Raw genomic sequence first — 22,689 nt, 5'->3', positions numbered from 1 at the left:
GTTAATTACTGTCTATCTATGAAGTGCCTTGCAACATTTTACTCCATCAAGGGTGCTTTATAAATGCAAGTAGTTTGTGTTGCTGCAGTCTGACTGAATTTAATAGTATGGTAATCTTACACTGATTGTGTTTAATGCAGTGTAGTAATCTTACACAGACCACATTTGATGCAGTGTGGGAATCTTACACGGACCGTATTTGATGGTGTGGTAATCTTACACAGACTGTGTTTGATGGTGTGGTAATCTTATACAGACTGTGTCTTGTTTTCTGACTTTAATGGTGTTCGATAATGGGGTGGTCTATCCTTGACTGTGTTTGCTACATTGTAGCACTCTGACTCTACTTCAAAACATTTTAAGACCTTTACACTGCTCCCACTTTCTCCCGGACATCAGGTGCTGGTAATATAGGGTGGGCACAGCAGTGCATCCAGGACTAGGGAAAGGTGGGGGCTGGCGCTTAGATTGGGGGGTGGTCTTCACCCCTGTTGTCAATCTGCCTTTCACCACTAACTTGCATTAGTGGAGCTTTCCCTGCTTTGCTCCCCTCCCCCTCTACTGTAACTATTTAGACCTTCTCTGGCCCTCAAATACATCAATGATCACTCTTATTATTGCTTTCATTTGTTTTGTGCCATTATCATTTTGTCATTCAATAATCTCCTGTCTTCTACCTAATCACTTTTGAGTTCCATGTCCCTTCCCCCCGCCCACATTGCTCCTCAGAATCTGTTCACCCGCAACATCTTCTGTGAAAGGTAATTGATCTGATATAGCAACATTACTTTCCTCTCTCCACTGATGCTACCTGACTTGTCAAGAGCTTTTATCTGTTCTTATTTCAGGTTTGCAGCATCTTGCTTTTTGCACATTGAATCCTCTACAGTGGCAGTCATGTACACCATCTACATAGGAACTCACCAAGGTTCCTTAGGCAGCACTTTCCAAACCCACAACTGTTACCATCTAGAAGGACAAGAGCACCAAACACATGGGAACACCACCGCCTGGAGGTTCCCCTTCAAGTCATCCAAAATCCTGACTTGGTTCCTTCACTGTCGCTGGGTCAAAATCCTGGAACTCCCTCCCTAACAGCACAGTGGTCGTACCTACACCTCAGGGACTGCAGCGGTTCAAGAAGGCACCACCTTCTGAAGAGCAACTAGAGAAATAAATGCTGGCTTAGCCAGTGACGTCCACATCCCATAAAATGTATTTTTAAAGAAACTAGCGTATGCATAGAAACAATTTAAAACAAAAGTACAAACACTTAGTATTTGAAGTGATGAAATGAATGAGGAAGATTAAAACTGAAGATTATGAGGATAAATGGGGAACATTTGCCAGTGATTGAGTAAACTCAGTTGACAAGTGGTTACTTAGGTAAGTGAATTGATATGGGCCACATGGGTTTTGTCAAGGTGGTATTGGGTACGAATGCCTTGACAGATTGGTTTTGGAATATCCATTTTCGTGGAGCAGCTGTATATGAATTCCATCGAGTATGCCTTTTACCTGAAATTTGGTTTCACAACTGTCATGGGAAACGCACACAAAAAAAGCTGTGTTCCTGAAACATAGCAGCTGGGGAAAAAATTATCAAAACATATTCTCTTGAACACTGACTGCAATACCCGTCACAAAATATCCATCTGTTTCATTTAATTGTCCACCCGCAGCAAGGCTGTGGCATAGTGTTGATACATAAGCTTCCTGCTAATTATCACTCTATTAAAAAGGAATAAGTGCTGACAGGTTTACAGCCATTGCTGTACAGTCTAGCAGTTATATCTTTGATATTCCTCAAACTGCCAGATCATTTCATTGGCACCTTCCTTCTGTGGCTGAAGGGACAAATCCCCAGTAGCCAAATCTCTTGCTAATATCATCAGACTTTTAATCAGATACTTAGCGAGCTAAAATGGCAAAATTAATGGATAGTGTCAAACCTCTGAATTTTTTTTGGAAATCTAATAAACAAGTAAACAATCTCGCCTCTTTTTGATGATCACTCAAAATTTTGGCTGGAACAGGTGTCTCTTTGATTTCTGACAGGAAGCACGGACACTACTCCTTACAACACCTTGGTGCAGCCTCTCTCTTGGTGCAGGGGAGTTATAATTGAAACTAGCCGGAAGAGTACATGGCCACAGCCATTGAGGTTACGGTTACATATCTTTGGAGTGTTGCCATCAGTCTTGCAAAATTGCATTTTGTAAAACTTGCATATTTAAACCTCTTCATAGATATTATGAATGTGAAGATGTTGTCCTTGATGCTTTTGTGCCAATTTGTGTAAAGTATAATGGTTACTCCTGACAAATTGCTAATATCCCCGCTTCTGACACAAATTAAGTCAGAAGAATTTGAATTCTGCTCGCTCAGCTTCCAAACTTTGCAAGTCAATATCTTGGTCTTGGCCTCGAGATACCTATGTTCATATTCACAGGCTTGGGTGAGAAAGCAACTTTGTGTCGAAGAGGAAGTTAAATTGCAGCTTCTTGCACTGTACTTGCTCTCTGTAATCTGCCAGAGTCCCTCCATGTAAGTAAGGCCAATATCCTTTATCTGAAATACTTGGGGCCGATCACGTTTTGGATTCCAGATAATGTTAGTTTTCAGACATGCACATAGGACCAGACCAGTTTACATTACTATAGCTTAAGGCCAAGGCTAGCTATAGCTTAAAGTAAATAAAATGACTAGAAAAGTAAGATCTATTACTGAATAATAAATACAGGGAACCTGTAATAAGTTCCCACCTGTGGACTTTGCACGCTAATGGTCAGGTCACATTGGCTCGTGTCAGCTCAGGTCGGGGACTTTCTGGGTTAAAGGTCGGATGTGGTCAGTGAGATTCGTGTCGGCTTGGGTCACGTCCACTTGGGTCAGAGACTTCCTGTGTTAAACGTCGATGAGGTTAAAAACAAGTGTGGTTTTTGGATGTGTTCGATTTTCAGATTTATAGATACAGGTTAGTCGACCTGCAGTTGTTTGCCCTCAGATTTTGGATTAAAACTTTTTTTGGATCTTATTTAAAAAAAATTTTGAAGCTTGGCTGCCTAATTATATTTCTATTCACAACTGCTATCCTTTACTCATCAATTTTTGTCTACAAGTTTTTTCTATAAACTTGCATTAAAAAGCACCTTTCATGACCAAAACAACATGGTCTGTAGTTCCCTTCCTTAACCTCTTGGCATCATTTTTCCCTTCTTTAAGACGCTCCTTAAAATCTATCTCCATTGAGGTTCGGGATCAAATTTTGTTGAAAATGCTCCTGTGAAGCACCTTAGGATATTTTGCTATGTTAAAGGTGGTACATAAACATGCCAAACTACAATTTGATTTGTCATCTGGGTGAGTTCATGTTTGGGGTGAAGGTTAATTGCAGTTAGTCAGCTTTGCTTTGGATTTGGATTGATAAGTTTCTGACCCTGCAGTTGTCAAGTTACCTTTTGCAAGACATGTCTCTTGTTAGTAAAAAATAGAATGTTTCCTAGTTTCACATTGGTTGCAATCAGTTATTTTGTTTATGAATTCTCAATGCTGATGCTGTGATCTGGGGCAGAATGTTATGGCCCCATTGTGGCAGGGGACATAACATTCTGTAAAATGCAATGAGTCATTCAAAAGTCCGTTGACTTTGGCGGGACCAGAAAACACCACCAGTGGGCAGAGCCGTTTAAATACCCTACCCAATATGTAGGTTAACTGGATAATAGTCAATTGTCGTGCACACTCAATATATTATTTTTTATTTATTCATTCATGAGATGTGGGCATCACTGGCTAGGCCAGCATTTATTGCCCATCATCTTGCGAAGGCAGTGGTTAGTCACCTTCTTGAACCGCTGCATTCCATGTGGTATAGGTATACCCATAGTGTTGTTAGGGAGGGAGTTTCAGGATTTTGACCCAGTGTCAATAAAGAAATGGCGATATATTTGCAAGGTAGGATGATATGTGGCTTGGAGCAAAATTTGCAAGTGATGGTGTTCCCGTGCATCTGCTGTCCTTTGAGGTGGTCGAGGTCATGGGTTTGGAAGGTGCTGTCAGAGGAGCCTTGGTGAGTTGCTACTGTGCATCTTGTAAATGGTACATCCTGCTGCCACTGTGCATCAGTGGTGGAGGAAGTGAGTGATTAAAGCGAGGGATTGGATATCAATCAAGTACACTGGATGATGTTGAGCTGCTGAATGTTGTTGAAGTTGCACTCACCCAGGCAAGTGGAGATCACTCCAACACATTCCTGACTTAGGCCGTGTAGCTGGTGGACAGAATTTCCAGCCTCCGGCCTGCTCTTGTAGCCACAATATTAATGTGGCTGATCCAGTTAAGTTTCTGGTCAGTGGTAATTCCCAGGGTGTTGATAGTTGGTTTCAGTGATGGTAATGCCATTGAATGACAAGGGGAGATGGTTGGATTCTCTCTTGTTGGAGATGGGCATTGCCTGTGAATATTACTTGCCATTTAACAGCCCAAGCCTAAACATTGTCCAAGTCTCGCTACAAATGGACACATACTCCCATTGCCACCCTCAGTTCTTCTTCTAGTTGGTGTTCAACATGGAGCAGTACTGATTAATCAGTTGGGAGGAAGTGTGGGCAAGAGGTATCGTTTCCTGTGTTTGACCTGATGCCATGAGACTTCATGGGGTCTGGAGACAATGTTGAGGACTCTGAGGGGAAATCCTTCCCAACTGAATATCAATGTGCTGTCCGCCACCTCTGGTGGGAAAGGACATCCCCAGGGATGATGATGGTGGTGTCTGGTACATTGTCTGTAAAGTATGATTCCGTGATGATGATTATGACAGTGCTGTCTGAGACTGCTCTCCCAATTTTGGCACACGCCCTCAGTTGGTACAAAGGATGACTTTGCAGGGTCAACAGGGCTGAGTTTGCCATGGTTGTTTCCAGTGCCTAGGTCAATGTCAGCTGTCCATCTGGTTTCATTCCTTTTAGATTTTGTAGCAGTTTGAAATCATGGAGTGACATGCAAGGCTTTTTCGAGGGCAGTTAAGAGTCAACCACATTGCTATGGGTCTGGAGTCACATGTAGGCCAGACCAAGTAAGGGCAGCAGATTTTTCCAGGTGGGCTTTTCTTACAATCAACAATGGTTTTGGAGTCACTATAACTGAGAACAGCTTTTAATTGCAGATTTATTCATTGCATTTAAATTCCACCAGCTCCCATGATAGGATTTGAACCCGGGCCTGAGTTAGCCCGAGTCTCTGGTTACTATTCTAGTGGCATTACTACCACACTAGCACTATCCGTTACATTAATGTACGACCGACATTAATGCACAAGATGTTAATCATTTTTGTGGTCTATTGCTGTGATGTTACCTGGACACCCTTTTCATTCAATGTAACAATAATCTAAGCCGAAAATGAGAACAATGAATTCTCTTTCTCAATTTAGAAATCAAATGACACTCCCATTTATTTCACAATTTGGAGAAGATATCAGAAACCTATGTGTTTTCTCTTACTTTGTCTCCTGATTTAAGCAGTACCCAGCTACACAGCCTGAAAGCAACTTATCAGTTCACTTTTCGCCCATCCTAAATGGTGTTATGGAACAAGGGTCACCGTTAATGACTTGAAGACACCACACCAATATCCTCTTTACAATTTCAATCAATTATTTTGCCAACAAGCTATTCAGCTTCTCTTCCCGAATCTACCCACACTATTCATCAACAATGTCTCCCTACATATGTTCTTCTACACAAATGCCTTACTCTGTACAAAGTTGTGAAATGTAAATTATCTGTGTAACTTCTCTCTTTCGAAGTTAACATTCTGTTACGCAGTTAGAGTTTGCAAAATAATTTACTTAGGTTCAGTTTGTCTACAGCTTTCAGAATCTTGAAGATGTTGATCCGTTCTCCTAACCTTTCTGCTCCCCAGTCTAAATGATTTTGAAAAAAATACATTTCACAAGACAATTGTGTCTGATGGTAGGGCAAGAGATCACAGTTCAAGATTAGATAAAGTTGAATATAAGACTGTTCGTCACACTGTGCCAGTGCTCTTGCCTCTAATCAGAAGAGGATGGGTTAAAGACTCACTCCAGGAACTTGAGCACATCATCAAGGCTGACATTCCAGTGTAGTACTGAAGGAGTGCTTCACTGTTGGATACACTGGGGTGAATTTTCCCATTCCCGTAGTAGGCGAGGGGTGGACCATGGGAAGGTCCGTTGACCTCGAGTGGGATTTTCGGTTTCGGGGTGAGCATGGTCAAAATAATCCCACCCACTGTCTTTGGGTAAGACAAAAAAATTGTGGCCCCATATTATCTTCTGAGTGAACATAAAAAATTCCACACTGCGATCTGAATATGAGTGGGTACGTTCATCTCAGTATGCTACTTCAATATCTGTGCATTAAAAGACACTGCTAAAAACAGATTGGGAACATTGGAAGTAAGAGCAGAATGCCAATCAGTTGGTTCAATAATGCTTAATACCCATAACTAGCAAAAATCTGCTGTCTGTGAGACCTTACTCTGCACATATTGGTTGCTGCAGTTCCCACATTTTAACGCTTCAAAAATAATTCATTGGCTATGAATTGCTTTGGGACATCTTAAGATTGTGGAAAATATTATACAGAAGAGCAAGTTCTTTCCATTTCATACAAAGAATGATCAACACTTGATCTAGACTTCTGATTAATGAGGTCAAATTTCAACTCAACAGCCTCAACAGCTTCTTAAGTTAGAGATTTCAGGTTTTGAGCACAGCTGGTTAACAAATGCTTTTTGAAATCACCCGTGAATGTCACGGCTCAAATTTTAAGGTTAAGCCTCCAGATCTTTTAGAGTAAACAGATTCTCTCTATCTACCCTATCGACTGCTTTAAACATTGTAAACGTCTTAAGATGTTATTAAACTGGAGAGAGTGCAGAAGACAAGGATGTTGCCAGGACTCAAGGGACTGACCTCTTGGGAGAGATTGGGCAGGCTGGGACTTTTTTTTGGAGTGTAGGAGACTGAGGGGTGATCTTAGAGGTGTATAAGATCATGGGAGGCACGGATAGGTGAATGCACTCAGTCTTTTTCCCAGGGTTGGGGAATCGAGAATTAGAGGGCATAGGTTTAGGTTAAGAGGGGAAATAATTAATGGGAACCTGAGGAGCAACGTTTTTACACAGAGGGTGGTACATATGTGGAATGAGCTGCCGGAGGAAGTGGTTGAGGCAGGGATATTGACAACATTTAAAAGGACAGATACATGGATAGGAAATGTTTAGAGGGATATGGGCCAAATGGAGTTGGCTTAGATCCGTTTTTGGTTGGCATGGATCAGTTTGGGCTGAAAGGCTTGCCTCTGTGCCATACATTCTATGATTCAGGTCATTCTTAATCTTCTGTATTCCAGGCACTATTTGTTTATTTATCTCTGCTGTCTGTGAGACCTTACTCTGCACAAATTGGTTGCTGCAGTTCTTCAAAAATAATTCATTGGCTATGAATTGCTTTGGGACATCTTAAGATTGTGGAAAATATTATATAGAAGAGCAAGTTCTTTCCATTTCACACAAAGAATGATCATCACTTGACATAGACTTTTGATTAATGAGGTCAAAAAAATCATGCAGCACTAAGTATTCTGGATGTGAGCGCTAAATGTTGTGTATTCACATTGTTCCTAGTGCAAGGCCACCTTAAAGAACTGATCACTTGATGTCTCTTTGACATCATCAGCCGTTTGCGTGGGCAAATGGGTAGTCTATCCCAACAGCCTGCAGAGTAAACACCTTTCCAATAAAGCTCTTGTTTGTTTGTACCTTTGTGGTCTGAAAGCCTATCCTTTAAAAATACCACACCAAATGTGTTACATTTGCCTTCATTTGTATCCCTCTGGTGATTCAGTATACATTACCAGCCTCTCTAGTCTCTCCTCATAGCTCAAGTGTCTAATCTCCTATATCAGTTTAGCTACCTTCCTTTGTAGTGTCTCCATGACCTAAAACCATACCTGCAATTCTAGATGAGACTAAACCAATTGTAACCTCTTGGAACTTATCCCTCTATTTATAGATCTTGGAATTGCCTTACAAAGGCCAGAAACATTTAGCAATATCAAGGTTTCTGGGCTTGAAATTGACATTTGAAGTGAGTTGACTAGAAACATTGTGGTTATCAATTTAAAACATCCATGGCTGAAATTAATTCAGTTTTGCTGTCTATTAAAGCAATTTTGGAGAAGTATTATAGGAATTTGGGATTGTGTAGAGTAAAAATTAAATCTTTGTAGGCCCTACACATCTGGTACAAATACATTGCTTGGGTTTCCTGATCCACCCAATGAACTTAGTGAAGTGAATGAACCATATTTGCAATTAATAAACAAGCTTGTCTCAACAGTGAAACTGATCACGAGATTGATTTAATCTTAATTAGTCTTGACATCCAATTTTAAATAATGTTGCAGTGCAAATAGCAAATCTAACAGAAAATTATTTTATAGCAGATTATATACAAAGTATTAAGAGCTGAATGCCTTATATTAAACAACAAAATTCACAAGGCATATGTACATTTCAGTAATGATGTGGAGATGCTGGTGTTGGACTGGGGTGGGCTCAGTAAGAAGTCTCACAACACCAGGTTAAAGTCCAACAGGTTTATTTGGAATCACAAGCTTTCAGAGCGCTCTCCTTCATCAGGTGAGACTCACCTGATGAAGGAGCAGTGCTCTGAAAGCTTGTGATTCCAAATAAACCTGTTGGACTTTAACCTGGTGTTCTTAGAATCTTAGAAACCCTACAGCACAGAAAGAGGCCATTCGGCCCATCGAGTCTGCACCGGCCACAATCCCACCCAGGTATTGTGAGACTTCTTACATTTCAGTAAAGCAGTCAACAATTTGGCAATCTACAAATTATATTTTTAAGTTTTACTTTATAAGCATGTTTCCATTGAATCATACTAGATAATTGAACATGCTAACATTTAATTTTAGAGAACTATTTAAATTTTGAAGAGTTTGAAGAGAATTGTCCATGCACATTTCAAGGAAAAGTTTTAACATTTTCAAGTTGAGCTTTATTTAACCCATCTGGAGCTCATTATTTGTGATCTTCACCTTACTATGTTTCCCAGCAAATAGTTATCAGGTAATGGAGTGATCATGACTTCACAAACACTTACCTCCAGTATATAAGGATAGCTACCAGTAACATCAGACATAGGAAGGTGAGAGCTGACACCACCACAAGAGGGATAATTGCCTTTTTTTCTGTCTCTAAACCAACTGCCAAACCTATACGAGATTCATGGCTGCTGTTACTGGCCTCTGTATTTGTAGAAAAAGGAAGAGGATTAAAAAAACAGTTTTACCACAAGGAGAGAAAGGCACACTCAAGGATGATACATTAACCACTTTCTTGTTCCGTGACTAAATTTGTCTGAAACATAACTTACGTGACATTACTTACCTGTACAACATAAAAAGCGTGGAAATAACTTTCAAGCCAACCAGGAGAGAAGCAGAGGTGAAGGGCAGTGGCAAATGCAGAATTAATTATTCAGCAAAAGCATAGTTCCAGCGCCACAAAGCCAGACAACTTACCCCACACATATCAAAGCAGAAGAATCTTGAAGGAAATCTAAGAAAGATGAGGTTCACCTTATTTAAGATGCTCAGGTTTTAAATCAAGGTTAGGGTTTCTGAAGAAAATTTCGAACATATATATAAATAAACTGGCATCGCAACTGGACGGCACCTCAATCTGACAACCTTTGGATTGAAACTGATCATTATCAGTGGTCCCTTTGTCTGAAGCAATGCGCAAAAATGTTATAACAAATCTGGAGATGTTTTAATTGGCCATGTATTTGGAAAATAAATCATTTAGCTCTTGCTTAATATTGTTAACCTTTTGCGAGTTGATCAGTCCTGCTCAGAGACAATATAAGACATACTCAATTTCTGTAATTATTAAATTCTTTTCCTTCCATTTGTGAGGTCTTTCTTTAGGTGTTTATATCTTTCTATTATCTCTCTGCCTCGACAGATTTCACACACATTTATCACGGTGCAGCCTGTAGCTCGCCGTGAAACCCTTTCTTTTCTCCTTTATTTTCCTTTTTATAAAACTTGCCATCTCCTTGTTTCTTCTAAATTGCCCCCCAAAATGTTCCTTTATTGATCAACACAATTTCTATGTCGCATCTTTGTAAAGTGTGCAGAAAATGGCAGCCAAAACGTGGGTGTTGGTACCATGTTCATGTGGGGCGGGATGGGGGGGTGGGTGGGTGGGCGCGCACACATAGGAAATGCTTAAAGATGAGAGGAAAATAGAGGCATTGACCAGAATCTTATAGCTGTTCATGCTGGCAGGATTTTCCCATCCTGCTGCAGTGAACAGAGATTTGGCTGGGCACCAAATTCTCCGACTCGCTGCAGTGGGTGCGTGGTGTGAACGGCTGGTAAGATCATGCTCAGTAAGATCACGCCCATTGGATCTGGTGCTCTAATGAAAAGGGAATTTTCATTGGAGAAGTAGATAGAGATATTGGGATGGGTGACCTAGGCTGATATCACTTGGGTAGGGAGAAAGGATCTTGCAACATTTTGTGGATGACAAGGAAGAAGAGTGATAACTTGCATCCTCAATTTAGAAAACTAAGTGAGCTGCAAATTCCACAAGTTGCTGCTAAGGCGGATGTGAAGATCTGAAATATTGCAGTTGCTGTATCGAATGCCATCTACTGACAACTGATGCAAATTACGGAATAGGATGATTGCAAAATCCCAGTTAAATGGCTAGGTGAAGCATCCATTATCTTTATAAACCAAATGTTAGCTTTCGTATATAGTTATTAATCTAGTCATGATTTACTTTGATTAAGCAATTTTTCACTCCACATGCCCATTGAGCAGGATGTGCTGCACTAATGCATTGATGACCTGTTTGGGAATGCCATGGGAACAAAAATGCCTGGTTTATGAAGAGAATTATCCATTTTTCACATAAAATCTCCAATATGTTTGGCACTCAACTTCAGTAATTATTTTTAATATTCCAACCAGATGTCATTCATCACAGCCCGCTATATTTCAGGCTAATTAATAACTTGTAGTTCAATGGGAAGTGGAATTTTAAAACCTTGATTTATCCATAAGTAACTGCATTCTCATAGTGCGAGAAATGCCGAGAGTGGCATTTTCGATTTTGTGGGGCTGGGATTGGAGAAAAGACTAGGTTTTTGCATATACACAGTTTACAGAGGCACCAGCTACCTCCACTGAAGTGGGATATTGGTAGGCCAGGAGTGGGAAACATGAACTGTGCAGATTAGATCAGATAAGAAGTCTGAACCTGGCAGATCCATTTGGATAGCCTAGGTACCCCACTGGAGAGGAAAGGTACCCCTTTGGACCGCTTCTAAAAACACCTTTTGGAGAGGTAAGGCACTCTTTGGAACTTTTAAAGGAGGCATTATTGTACGCAACAAGTGCATAAACTCATTGGAATTGGCAAAGAACTGTCACAGGATACTAGGTAAGTTGGCATGGAAACGGTAGGGGAAAATAGACTGGTATTGGGGTTATTAAGGAACATGGGATATGGAGGCAGAGGGAACTTGGGGTGGTTGAATAGAGGAGAATGTGTTGGCATGGGGGTATGGGGTGCTATGGCAGTGTGTGAGCAGACATTAGCTGGCATAGGTTGGCATGAATAGGTTAAAGGGGGTGAGGAGTGAGGCATGGAGAGCTGGTTTTTGTTTTAATCAAAGATAACTTACACAAAGTGCCAGAACACAGAGGCACACCTTCTACCTAGCCAGCCTCCACCCCAGTCTTCGGTCTTATTCTGGGGAAGGTGGGCTGGACTTCCAATCCAGCACTCCATCTCCAGAATGAAAATCCCAAGTGCGGGTGGCCATTTTCCCTATCTCAGCGCACCCAACCCGGGAGTGAAAATCTGGGCCTAAAGATTCCAGGAGGCTGTCCAGAAGTTTGGGTGGGGGAAAAGTAGATTGCCGCAAAATACCAAATCATTGCAAGGTCTGTAGTGTTACAATCTAAAAAAACAGAAAATCACTTAACAATACAATTGTAACAGGCTAACCCCCTCAATCATTATAAAGTTTGGGTAATGAAAATGATTGACGGTGGTGTTTATGTCAGTTTTTTGTGTGAATAACTTCTAATTCAGAATGGCAGAGTTCATTTAAACATTGGTGGGACCAATTAAGCAGCAATTCATATTGAGAGACATCCAGTTTATGAACTTTACTTATTCTTACTCTACAACGTTAATGCGCAAGCATCTTGTTACATAGAAAATAGGAACCATCTGCATCTTTGAAAACTAAATCTGAAATGATACAGCATCCTTTCCCTATATAAACAGGTAAATAGACAAAGACATAAAAAATAAATTTGTTTTACATCTTAAGTGTGATGATGGAGATGAACCACAAAATATCCACTTTAATCAGACATTGTGGGATGTTGGAAAACTAACTGATGTCTTCAGTTTCAAATTAATCAAAGACAACAAATTGCGATAACTCCTGGAAGATATGTGGAATGTAATGATTCTGCAGCATTATTACAAAAAAGATATTTATCAACAAGACATCACTTTATAAGACTGGGCAGCTTGCTTTTCTCAGTACCATCTTTAAACCTAGGGTCAGATTTTGCTGCAGCAGTATCTCCATGTAGTTATACTCACAACTCCACATTTATGTTTTAATTTAAGTTGCTGGATGTGTGATCCGATCATGAAGCAGCAGAGGCATTACAGCATCTGCACACCCCACTCCCGAATGAACAAAACAATGTATCGCCTTAATAAATGGGATTAGCGGATTGAAATATAAAGAGTGGAAAGACTGAGAAGGAGGGCAAATTGAAGGACATAAATTCAATTTCAGATCAGGTGCAGAATAAGAAATGAAAAGGAGGGGAAAGGAAGGTTGGATTAAAAGAGATGAGAGGGAAGACGGGCAAAAAGGAAAAGCAGAAAAAAAGTTACATTTTTAAAATTGCTTAAACAATTCAAAACTTCAAGGGATGAGAAAGTCCATTTTAATAATTGACTTTCTGGGCAAGAGAGGTCGACGTGTAATCATTAACAATTAACATGCTATTAAATGATTACTGACACTGATGGTTACTAGATTCTATTTTATCGCAGTGGGTTGAATGTACAATTAACATTCAAATGTAGCAACTTTATGAAACTCAGGTACATTAAATACGAGATATCATTTTATTGAGGCTACTGGTGGAGCAATACAATTCATCCAGCATCTTGTGGCGATTCACAATTTAGCTCTTGCTAACTGCAGGTTGCTGCACAATAATGGTAAGCATTGTTAACACAATATTATTTTTTCAGCAAAATCTGGGCCATAGTACTGCAAAGTGATCTGTTTCATAAAATTGCTCACATAAATGTGTTGGTAGGAAAGTGCTGCCCTCTGGAGGAATTTTCAATTACATTTTATTTTGTTGGGTACTCTCAGGTTTTTGCAACTTCCTGAAGTAGCTGCCAGTGAAACGGGCTCTATAAGATAGTTAGCACAAAGTTGGGATTGCAGATTCATTGATGCAGCCAGGATCTGGCCCAATGTTCAGCAATGCCAAATGTTTGCATTTTCTGTTATGTTAATTGCAGGAACGGTTTACCTTTGCCAATGCCGGCACTCAGTCCAGCTCAACAAGGATAATGGTGTCTCTGCAGGTAACACACGAGCCATTTACTTTGTAAGACTGCTTCCAACAGTACATTTACCATCTGAGGCATCATAAAGGCAGTACAAGAACGGACCAATGACAATTTCTTAAATAGACAGAACATTGATGAAAAAACCTTGGCAACAATTTAAGACCACAGCCATAACAGAGGTCTTTTGCCCCAGTAAACTTAATCCCTCACAGACGATGAACATCATGGTCTGGCTTACACTCAATTAAACTCCTCTCGCAAACACCAAATTAAATTCCTGAGGAACATTGCAGTAATTAAATAAAATAAATTAAATAAAACCTAACAAGATCCTATTGCTGAATCTCCACAATTCGACCAAGCTCATTTATATGGTCGCGTTCCCTTACACGTGGCAGAGCATGTACCATGAAGCACTTGATTATTTTCTGCATGCTTATCCCTATAATTTTCAATCTAATTTCTAGCTAGCAATGTGCAGAGTCCCTCTTGAAGGAATAAATCAACGGAGTGTTACTGGTTTTATTTTAATGTTTTCAGTGCATCTTGAAGTGACTGTATTGAGGAATATAGAAGGCACTGCACAAATAAATTATCTTAGTAAATTTAGTCAAAGACACAGTGCAAAATAACACAGGTAAAAGCTTACTTGTATTTCAAAATTATGTATTCATGAGTGTTGCTAACCTAATTACTGCATGATGCGATGAACAGGAATCATTAGAAAATATTAAAAGCAAATAATGAGTGGCATTAATATTGTTGAAACTGAGGTAATCACATAAGGCATTTTTAAAATGTGAAAAATTGGAGAAGGTATCACGATGTTGATATAATCTAATAAGCTCCAACACTGATTGTGTTGTAATTCTAATTGCATTCGCTCCTTTTAGAACTTCACCATAAGAAGTTGAGCTTTAAGTGAATTTGTCACACGGTGGCACAGTGGTTAGCTCTGCTGCCTCAGCACTAGTGACCTGGGTTCAATTCCGGCCTCAGGTGACTGTCTGTGTGGATTTTGTACATTCTCCCCATGTCTGTGTGGGTTTCCTCCAGTTGTTCCGGCTTCCTCCCACAGTCCAAAGATGCGCAAGTTAGGTTGATTGGCCATGCTCAATTGCCGCTTAGGGTCAGGGAGATAAGCAGGGTAAAAATGTGGGGTTAGGGGGATAGGGCCTTGGTGGGATTGTTGTCAGTGCAGGCTTGATGGGCCAAAGGCCTCTGTTTGCCATGCATGGATTCTATGAAATACCCTGCAGGCAGATCCATTCGAGTTGTTGGCATATCGGTCAGATAATCTAATCCTGACAAATCCACAGATTACATTTAGAGGCCTTATGGGAGCTGTGAATGGGAAGATCCCAGCTGGAGAAAGGAGAGTTGCTAATTTCTCACCACTGTGCTGAACAGGTGAACGGGAGAGCTCACTTGTTTCAGACATGACAGGACCATGGACATTCTGAAGCAGGCAATTGATCTCCACCATTTTGTAGTGGGACTACCAATATGCTGTTAGTGGATATTGCCATTTTGTAGTGGGACTACCAAAATACCAATCTCCCTTCAAATGAAGTGTTCTTTGGTGGATTAAAGTAGACCATTTGCATTGTGTGGCACTGTTCAGGATTATACACTGAAGGATGCTGCAAGGATTAACCTGTCCTCCTGTCATTGGGTATCACTGTGAATCTTTGTGGATCGTGGGTGTTCCCTAATAAATATTACATGCTCATTTTCATTATATTTTCTCCTCTACTTTGAGATGCTGATGACTTCCATAGTGCACCTCTGAAAGCAGGATATGAAAGAAATCTGTGGAGAGATGAGAAGTATTTTCATCAATTGATTGTGGACTATCCATTAACAGCAGCAAGTTAGCATTAAAATCACTCCAGGTGACAATGATGAACTATTTATTTAATCAAACACAGTGAATAAACATGGCCTTAGGATACGATATGTATGATTTCCAAATGTTAACTGAATATTTTTGGTACTCTTATTATTCAGGATTTTACACATATTTTTATGATGTAATTTTAAAAATTCTGATCAAAAAATGCTCAACAGAACACTTACCAAAATGAGGTAACTCCAATGTCCAATTTGCCTGGAAAATATGGTTGCTTGACAGTTGCTTTCTTTGGCTGAATATCTCCTGCAAATCCATGTGACCATGTTTGTCCCTGAATACCACACTTATGACTGTGTGCTATCTTACTGTTGGACATGTATCTGAAGTTAACTATGTCCACTTGGTTAAAGTTGCATGTTGGGACTAGTGTTGCTCAGGTCAGAGAATTATACTCAGATGTCAATGCTCACGATTTTCTTGCACTAAGTAAAATTAATGACTAAAAGAATATCAGAAGTGCTGTGATACAAATACATCAACCTCTGTCCTTAATTCTCTGATTTATCTTCATTATAAGTGAGGTTCTGGCACAGGAAGTCTTGTTTCACTAAACAATAGTGAGCCATGGGCCTTCAATGATGAATGGTAGGATCCTCCTTCCATACAAATATATTAAACTTGATGTATGGTTTAATCGTTAAAAAGAGCTTTGCTTCCCCAGTCTGGAGTTTTCCTTTGCCACCATTTTATACGCCTATCAGTTACATTCACCCATTTATGTTACACAGTTTGGCCCAATTGCTAGAGTGGTAAATTTGACAACAGTGAACAAATATGTTAACTTGCCAACAATGTTAGGTTAAGATTATTGTGGGTCAGAATACACAGCATGAATAGGTAACTGACAGGAGTATTAGAAAACATCTTTAATGGTCCTTCTACCCAACAGTTCAAACCAGAGCTCCGACATTCTCAGGTATTTTTCTCTTTTGCTGCTCGGCACATTTTAACTGTGTCAAAATTCACTTTAAAATGATACGTCAAGCACCAACCACATAACGGCAATTCCTCTTGCAGGAACAGGAAATTTGGTATTACATTTGAATAGGAAACTAAAATATATTAATCAACACATTAATCGTAAGAAAATAGGTTTTCACATCTACTGTTGTGTTGGTAACAGGTTCACACTGCAAAATTCCAGTGAGACCACTCAACTTAGAGAGGAACATAGAACCACACAGATATTATTGGCTTGCATTTCTATGAGGATTCAGTTAACAACAAAGATATATTGGGTGATAAGCATCCCAGAAGTGTTATGCTCCTAAAACACGTAGATAAGCAAGTGTAGTTGATAGGCCGAGCTTATTTACATTTTTATCAAATTCTTTTAATTTCCATGCAATGCCATGCATGAAGGCAGGCACCAAAGGCAGCGGACTGGACTAAGTTAATGCATGATGCAGAGAAATGCCAACAGTACGAGTTCAATTCCTGTACTGGCTGAGGTTATTTATTAAGACCTTGCCTTCTCAACCTTTCCCCTCAGCTGAGTTGCGGTGATCCTCAAGTTAAATCACCACCAGTCAGCTTTCTCCCAAAGGGGACAGCAGTCTCTGGGACTGTGGTGACATTCTGTTTTTTTCATTACTGTGACCACTGAATTTATGTAGCAATGTTATTTGCTTTTTGTTTCATTGTACGTTGCATGGGAAAAGCTGGCCTTGTGTATTAAAGGCTATTTTATTTTTAACGGATTGCGTTCCTCTAAAAATGTTAATAATCGCCTTTGATTAATTATCTATGAGCTGTAAAGTCAGGGAATTAAGTTAGATAGCATATTGCAAGAACCTGTACAATTAAGTTGTTACTGTCACAACTTTTTTTAAAAAGAGAACACTTACAAGTCAGACACTGTCATTTCCCAGATCCACTGATATATTCCTCTCCCATCTTTCACACAAATCAAGCTTTTTTTCGCTCTAATTTGCCAGCAGATTTTAACTATATTTGTCGTCATTTTACAAGGTCAACTATATTACTCAATTGGGATGTTTCACACTTCTCAAATTACCAAAGACGCTAACCCAGTGCTATTTTATAATGAAGCTTGAATACTTGCTGAACCTTGATATTGCAATATAAATTATTCACAGTTGCTATAGATTTACACTGTGGGAGATCATTCTGTGCTACTGAGCAAACAATCTCAAAAGCTGAATTTGTTATGAATGAATTGATAACTATCTAGGAACATGATGGCAATTCTGTCTTAATTTGGATCACAATCAGAATGCTTGGAAATTTAAACTCTTATGTTTTACTTCTATTAACCTAAGATTTTACAGAATTTTATAGATACAGACCAGCTACTATAGCCCCCACCAACTATCATTACCATCACAGAGATACTTAAACGAACGGGGCAACTTAGTACAGAATCCTTTCAGGCATCAGTATAAATCCTGCTACCGAGGTCTCTGACCGGAGCTACATTCATTTCACCCTTGGCTTTGCAAATTGTTTTCATTTATAACTAACCTGCCTCATAAACGTCGAATAAAGTTGTCTCAAGCCCACTAGTTACAGATGGAGCTGAAGGCAGCGACGTCCTTGGTTCTGCTGCTTTACCTGTGCCTGTTGTACTGGCTAATGCTCTATAATTATGCTCGAGGGAACTTAACACCACTGACGTTTCATTAACAGTTAGACTATCAGATGCACTCTGACCAGAACCACTCTCCTCTTCAGTGGTCAGAAAAGTGCTAGTCCTAGAATGTGATGGGGACGGTTTCGTAGTTAATGCTGTGCTCCAATTGTGTCTTGCTATTATTGTTGGTCTTTTGTGCTTTCCGACGGATACATTTGGTGTCAGTGTTGTTGCCATGTAGTGATTTCTGTCCACATCTGAATCTGATAGATTGAGGTTAAGAGTGGTGATGAATGACTTTTCTTCAGAAGACGCAGGTGATCCTGACATGATTTGGGGATACTCACTAATCTGCTCCTCTGTAGTGCTGAATATCTGCCCATTTATGTGAGTTATTGCCTTTTCCTCAGACTTGGGGTAAAACGTTGCCGGAACATTACCCTCTGTCTCAGACAAATCAACTTCTGAACCAGAAGACCACAATTCAGTGTCATGACTTTCACTCAGCAAAGTGACAGAGGAAGGCACAGAAGGAGCTGGCAAAGGGGCAGCAGAAATTTGCATAGTTATCTCACTGCTGGGAGCTGTAGCTGCAACAGAAATGTATGCTGCATCACCATTTGATAAAGACAAGCTACTAGCAACAGAAAACTGGTTACTGGAAATAGCGGAGGAAACAAAAGGGAGTGCATAATCACTGGAAGAAATGAGGGGAACATAAACCATGGTCTCATTTTTCCATAATGTTTCTGTATCATTCAATGATCTTGTACTACTAGAGACACTAACAGTAGGTTGCTGCGATAATTCATTACTGGACAAAGCAGAAGCAGCTGAAGTTGATATTTGACTGTGGGGAAAAACAGGAGCAGCGTACGAAGATATTTTGCTTTCAGAGGAAGTAGGGGTCACTTGAAGCAACATATCAGCAACAGTGGGTGCAGAAGTAACATTGAATGTCTCGTCACTGGAAACAATGGGAGGAGTCAGAGGCAACATCAAAGTGTTGGAAAGAGCAGGAGTAACATGAAGAAATATCTCATTCTCTTTAGAACTAGGATAAGTTTGAAGAGACATCACACCACTGGGTAAAGGGAGAGCAGATTCAAACAACAGGTCGCCAACAGAGGCTGCAGTGGTGGCATGCAGTACTAGCTCACTGCTAGATGTAGAAGTCACATCGAGTAATGCCGAAATTTCAGAAGAGGTTTGAAGGTCATAAGGGAGTATCTCACTAGAAAGGGAAGCAGGGGTAGTATGGAGAGACACCACATTGCTAGCTAAAGGAAGGGTAGCTTGAAGTAACACATCAACACTGGCAGGTAGGGATGAGCCAGGCAGTCTCTCTTCATCATAGGAAACAACAGAGGTAGCTTGAAGCAACATTTGACTGCTAGGAAAAACATGGGCAGAAGGAGAAAATATCTCACTAACTGGGAAATCAAAGGTCACATGCAGCGACATTGGGTCACTCGATAAAGGATGGGTCATTTGAAGAAGCACTTCATTACTAGCAGAAGCAGAGGATTGATAAAAAGACGCACTGAATAAGGAGGGAGTAGGCTGCAGCAGTACTTCATCATGGGCATAAGCAGAGGTAGCATGAAAGGATACTTCTCTCTTTGAGGGCACAGTGGTAGTTTGAAACACCATCTCACCAGTAGAGTAAGGAGAGGTAGCTTGGATTTCCTTCTCTTTAGGTAAGGTATTTAACCTGTCAATAGAATCTGGAGTACTGTGTAGATACATCTCTTGATCAGAAGGAGAAATAGTTTCAGCAAACATCTTCTCACTAGATGCAAGTACGGTGTCGATGGAAGAGGTTACCACATCTGGATGGATCGTTGATGCAGGAACGACAGAATCAGAGATCACGTTGCGGTCTTGTGATTTGATAGTTTCATTGGTTGATGTAATTTGCTCTGTGCCAGAATCCATCGGAGGTGCAACTAGAGTTGTTTCAGACAAGAAGATAGGAGTTGAATTACTTTTGAGACCATCTTCAGATGTTACAGGGTGAGGAATCTTTCTGGTGTCGACAGTAGCCGCAGTGAATATCCTGTCAGGTTCTGTAGTGGGGCTGAACTCTGGGATTTCCTTGGGTGTAACTGGAATTCTCGTCTGCTGGGAAGTGCTGAAAATGTCATTCAATTCCAGAGATCCCATTGCTGAAGAATAGTCGGCGTTTTCTGGAACCGGAGATGCCATGGTTTTGGTTTCAGGGTGCAGTGCAGCACGTATATCCTTGGATGTTGTTTCCACCACAGTGAAGGAGGATGGATAAATAATAACATCTGAAATGGCAACCTTTGTAGTTATTTCCTCATTCCCCTTGACAAAATACTTTTCATTAGGAACAGCATTTGAGTTCCGATCTTTGTCTTTAATTGTTGTGGACGTCACACTTTCCACACTCTCCTCATTCCATTTGTGATTAAGGACTGGAGCTGTGTAAGGTTCGAGCAAAATTGGTTCCGTTTGTTCTGGATCATTTTCTTTTGGCTGAAGGAGAAAAAGGAAAAGAATGCAAAGCTGTTCATTCCAGGTTTTCCATCTCTCAAAATTCACATATTCATAAAATCCCTAGTGCAGAAGGAGGCCATTTGACCCATCAAGCCTGCACCGACAGCAATCCCACCAGGACCCTATCCCCGCAACCCCTCGTATTTACCCTTCTAATCCCCCTCACACTAAGGGGCAATTTAGCATGGCTAATCCACCTAACCTGCACATCTTTGGACTGTGGGAGGAAACCGGAGCACCCAGAGGGAACCTGCACAGACACAGGGAGAACGTGCAAACTCCGCACAGACACTGACCCAAGCTGGGAATCGAATCCAGGTCCCTGGCGCTGTGAGGCAGCAGTACTATACAATAGGCGGAGTGGCTAAAAATGGCCTCTATAACCATTTCACAAGGCTTCTGCTTGGAGATTGCACTGCAAGGTTGAGAGAACCATATGGGAATCCTTCCCAATTATTTTGGTGCTTGAAACACTGGGTTGGAATGGAGGCAACAGGGATCTCACGCACTGGCTCTTCAGCCCTCCATTAATTGCCCACTTAAAATACTTCATTGGCAGTGGGGCAAGGTGGTCATCGATGGGTCTTCCTTCCATGGACCTAATCGGGTTGGAGGTGGGAAAGTGACAAATCCCCACCTATCACCCTCTTGACTGATTAAATGCCCCCCCACCAAAGTCATCAAAGGGAACGGCATTAAATTCCATCCACTTGTGCCATTTATCTGTTTTTTATAACATATTTTCCCTGCTGAAGGGTACAGGTTAAGTAGATGCCATACTCTCAATGGCACGGATTTTCAAACTGCAATCCCCACTCCTTGTTGTCCACCACACCTTGGGTACAGATCAACTAGATCTGTTACACACAGAATGTGCTCTACCTGGCTTGACCCATTCTGTCCACTTTGCCAGTTCAGGCCTTTTTCTGAGCTCTAACACTCCAGCAGCCAGAAGGCCTCCCACCCCAAATAAGGGGGCAGGGGCTGACAAAAGGGCTCACTGCCCACCCCTTCAGCTCCTCTATTCTAAGAGCGGGGGGAGGGGTGGGGTTGCAAATTATCAGACCTGCTTTTTCTCGGTGCCCATACAAATGGCATCTGGAGAGGAAAATGAGGGATGAAGCACCAGGGATGTTATTCTCGCTTCATGACCACTTGCACCTATTTGCGGCACAAGCAACGGTGCCCAATGAAATTCCAGAAACCCCATAGAAGTGCAAATTCCATCTGTTCTCACCTCAAGTGGAGATGGGGCGGCATGGTGGCACAGTGGCTAGTACTGCTGCCTCACAGGACCAGGGTCCGGGGTTTAATTCTGGCCTTGGGTCTGTGTGGAGTTTGCACATTCTCCCTGTGTCTGCGTGTCTTTCCTCCGGGTGCTCCGATTTCCTCCCACAATCCAAAGATGTGCAAGTTTAGCATTGGCCATGCTAAATTGCCCCTTATTGTCAGGGGGTCTAGTGGGGTTGCAGGGATAGGGCCTGCATGGAATTGTTGCTGGTGCAGGCTCAATGGGCCGAATGGCCTCCTTCTGCACTGTAGAGATTCTATGATTCTTCTTCTCGTAATCAAAGTGCTAACCTGGTGCAAAGCACAAGAATATGTATCCACTTCCCCTTCAATTTTCATTCTTGTTTAAGTAACAGAACGACCTCATGAGAGACAAGCACCTTATTTCTCAATGACATAAAGCCTGACCACAATTCTTGGCAGGTTGATGGGTTGTTCCCTTGTGAGCTGAAGACACAATGTGGAACAGGGGAATGGAATGAACTGAAGAAGAGGGAATCATTTGATGGAAGGAAACAATTTACCCAGGATTTAGCTTTCTGCTGCCTTGAAGTTGATACTCGTAACAAAATACCATGAATGCATTAATCATGAGGTTACAATGGACAGTATCATAATAAATGAGTGGCCACAGTTATTACACACACTGCGCAAT

The 22,689-nt window shown here is 40.9% G+C and overlaps 1 protein-coding gene across 1 annotated transcript in view; it reads right to left on the bottom strand.

Moving 5' to 3' along the window:
- The window catches only part of LOC144499116 (receptor-type tyrosine-protein phosphatase zeta-like), a 256,241-nt gene that overhangs the window by 47,362 nt on the left and 186,190 nt on the right, over nucleotides 1-22,689 (bottom strand). Inside the window, exons 12-14 of the mRNA XM_078221193.1 lie at nucleotides 19,880-20,723; nucleotides 18,113-18,811; nucleotides 9,176-9,320 (exon numbers count right to left, since the gene is read on the bottom strand). Coding sequence (XP_078077319.1) covers nucleotides 9,176-9,320; nucleotides 18,113-18,811; nucleotides 19,880-20,723 — 1,688 coding nt within the window. The remainder of the gene's footprint in view (nucleotides 1-9,175; nucleotides 9,321-18,112; nucleotides 18,812-19,879; nucleotides 20,724-22,689) is intronic.

The sequence above is a fragment of the Mustelus asterias genome, chromosome 9 (assembly GCF_964213995.1).
Source record: "Mustelus asterias chromosome 9, sMusAst1.hap1.1, whole genome shotgun sequence".
Taxonomy (NCBI): Eukaryota; Metazoa; Chordata; class Chondrichthyes; order Carcharhiniformes; family Triakidae; genus Mustelus; species Mustelus asterias.
The sequence above is the reverse complement of the archived record's forward strand: the minus strand, read 5'-3'. Positions and strand labels throughout refer to the sequence as shown.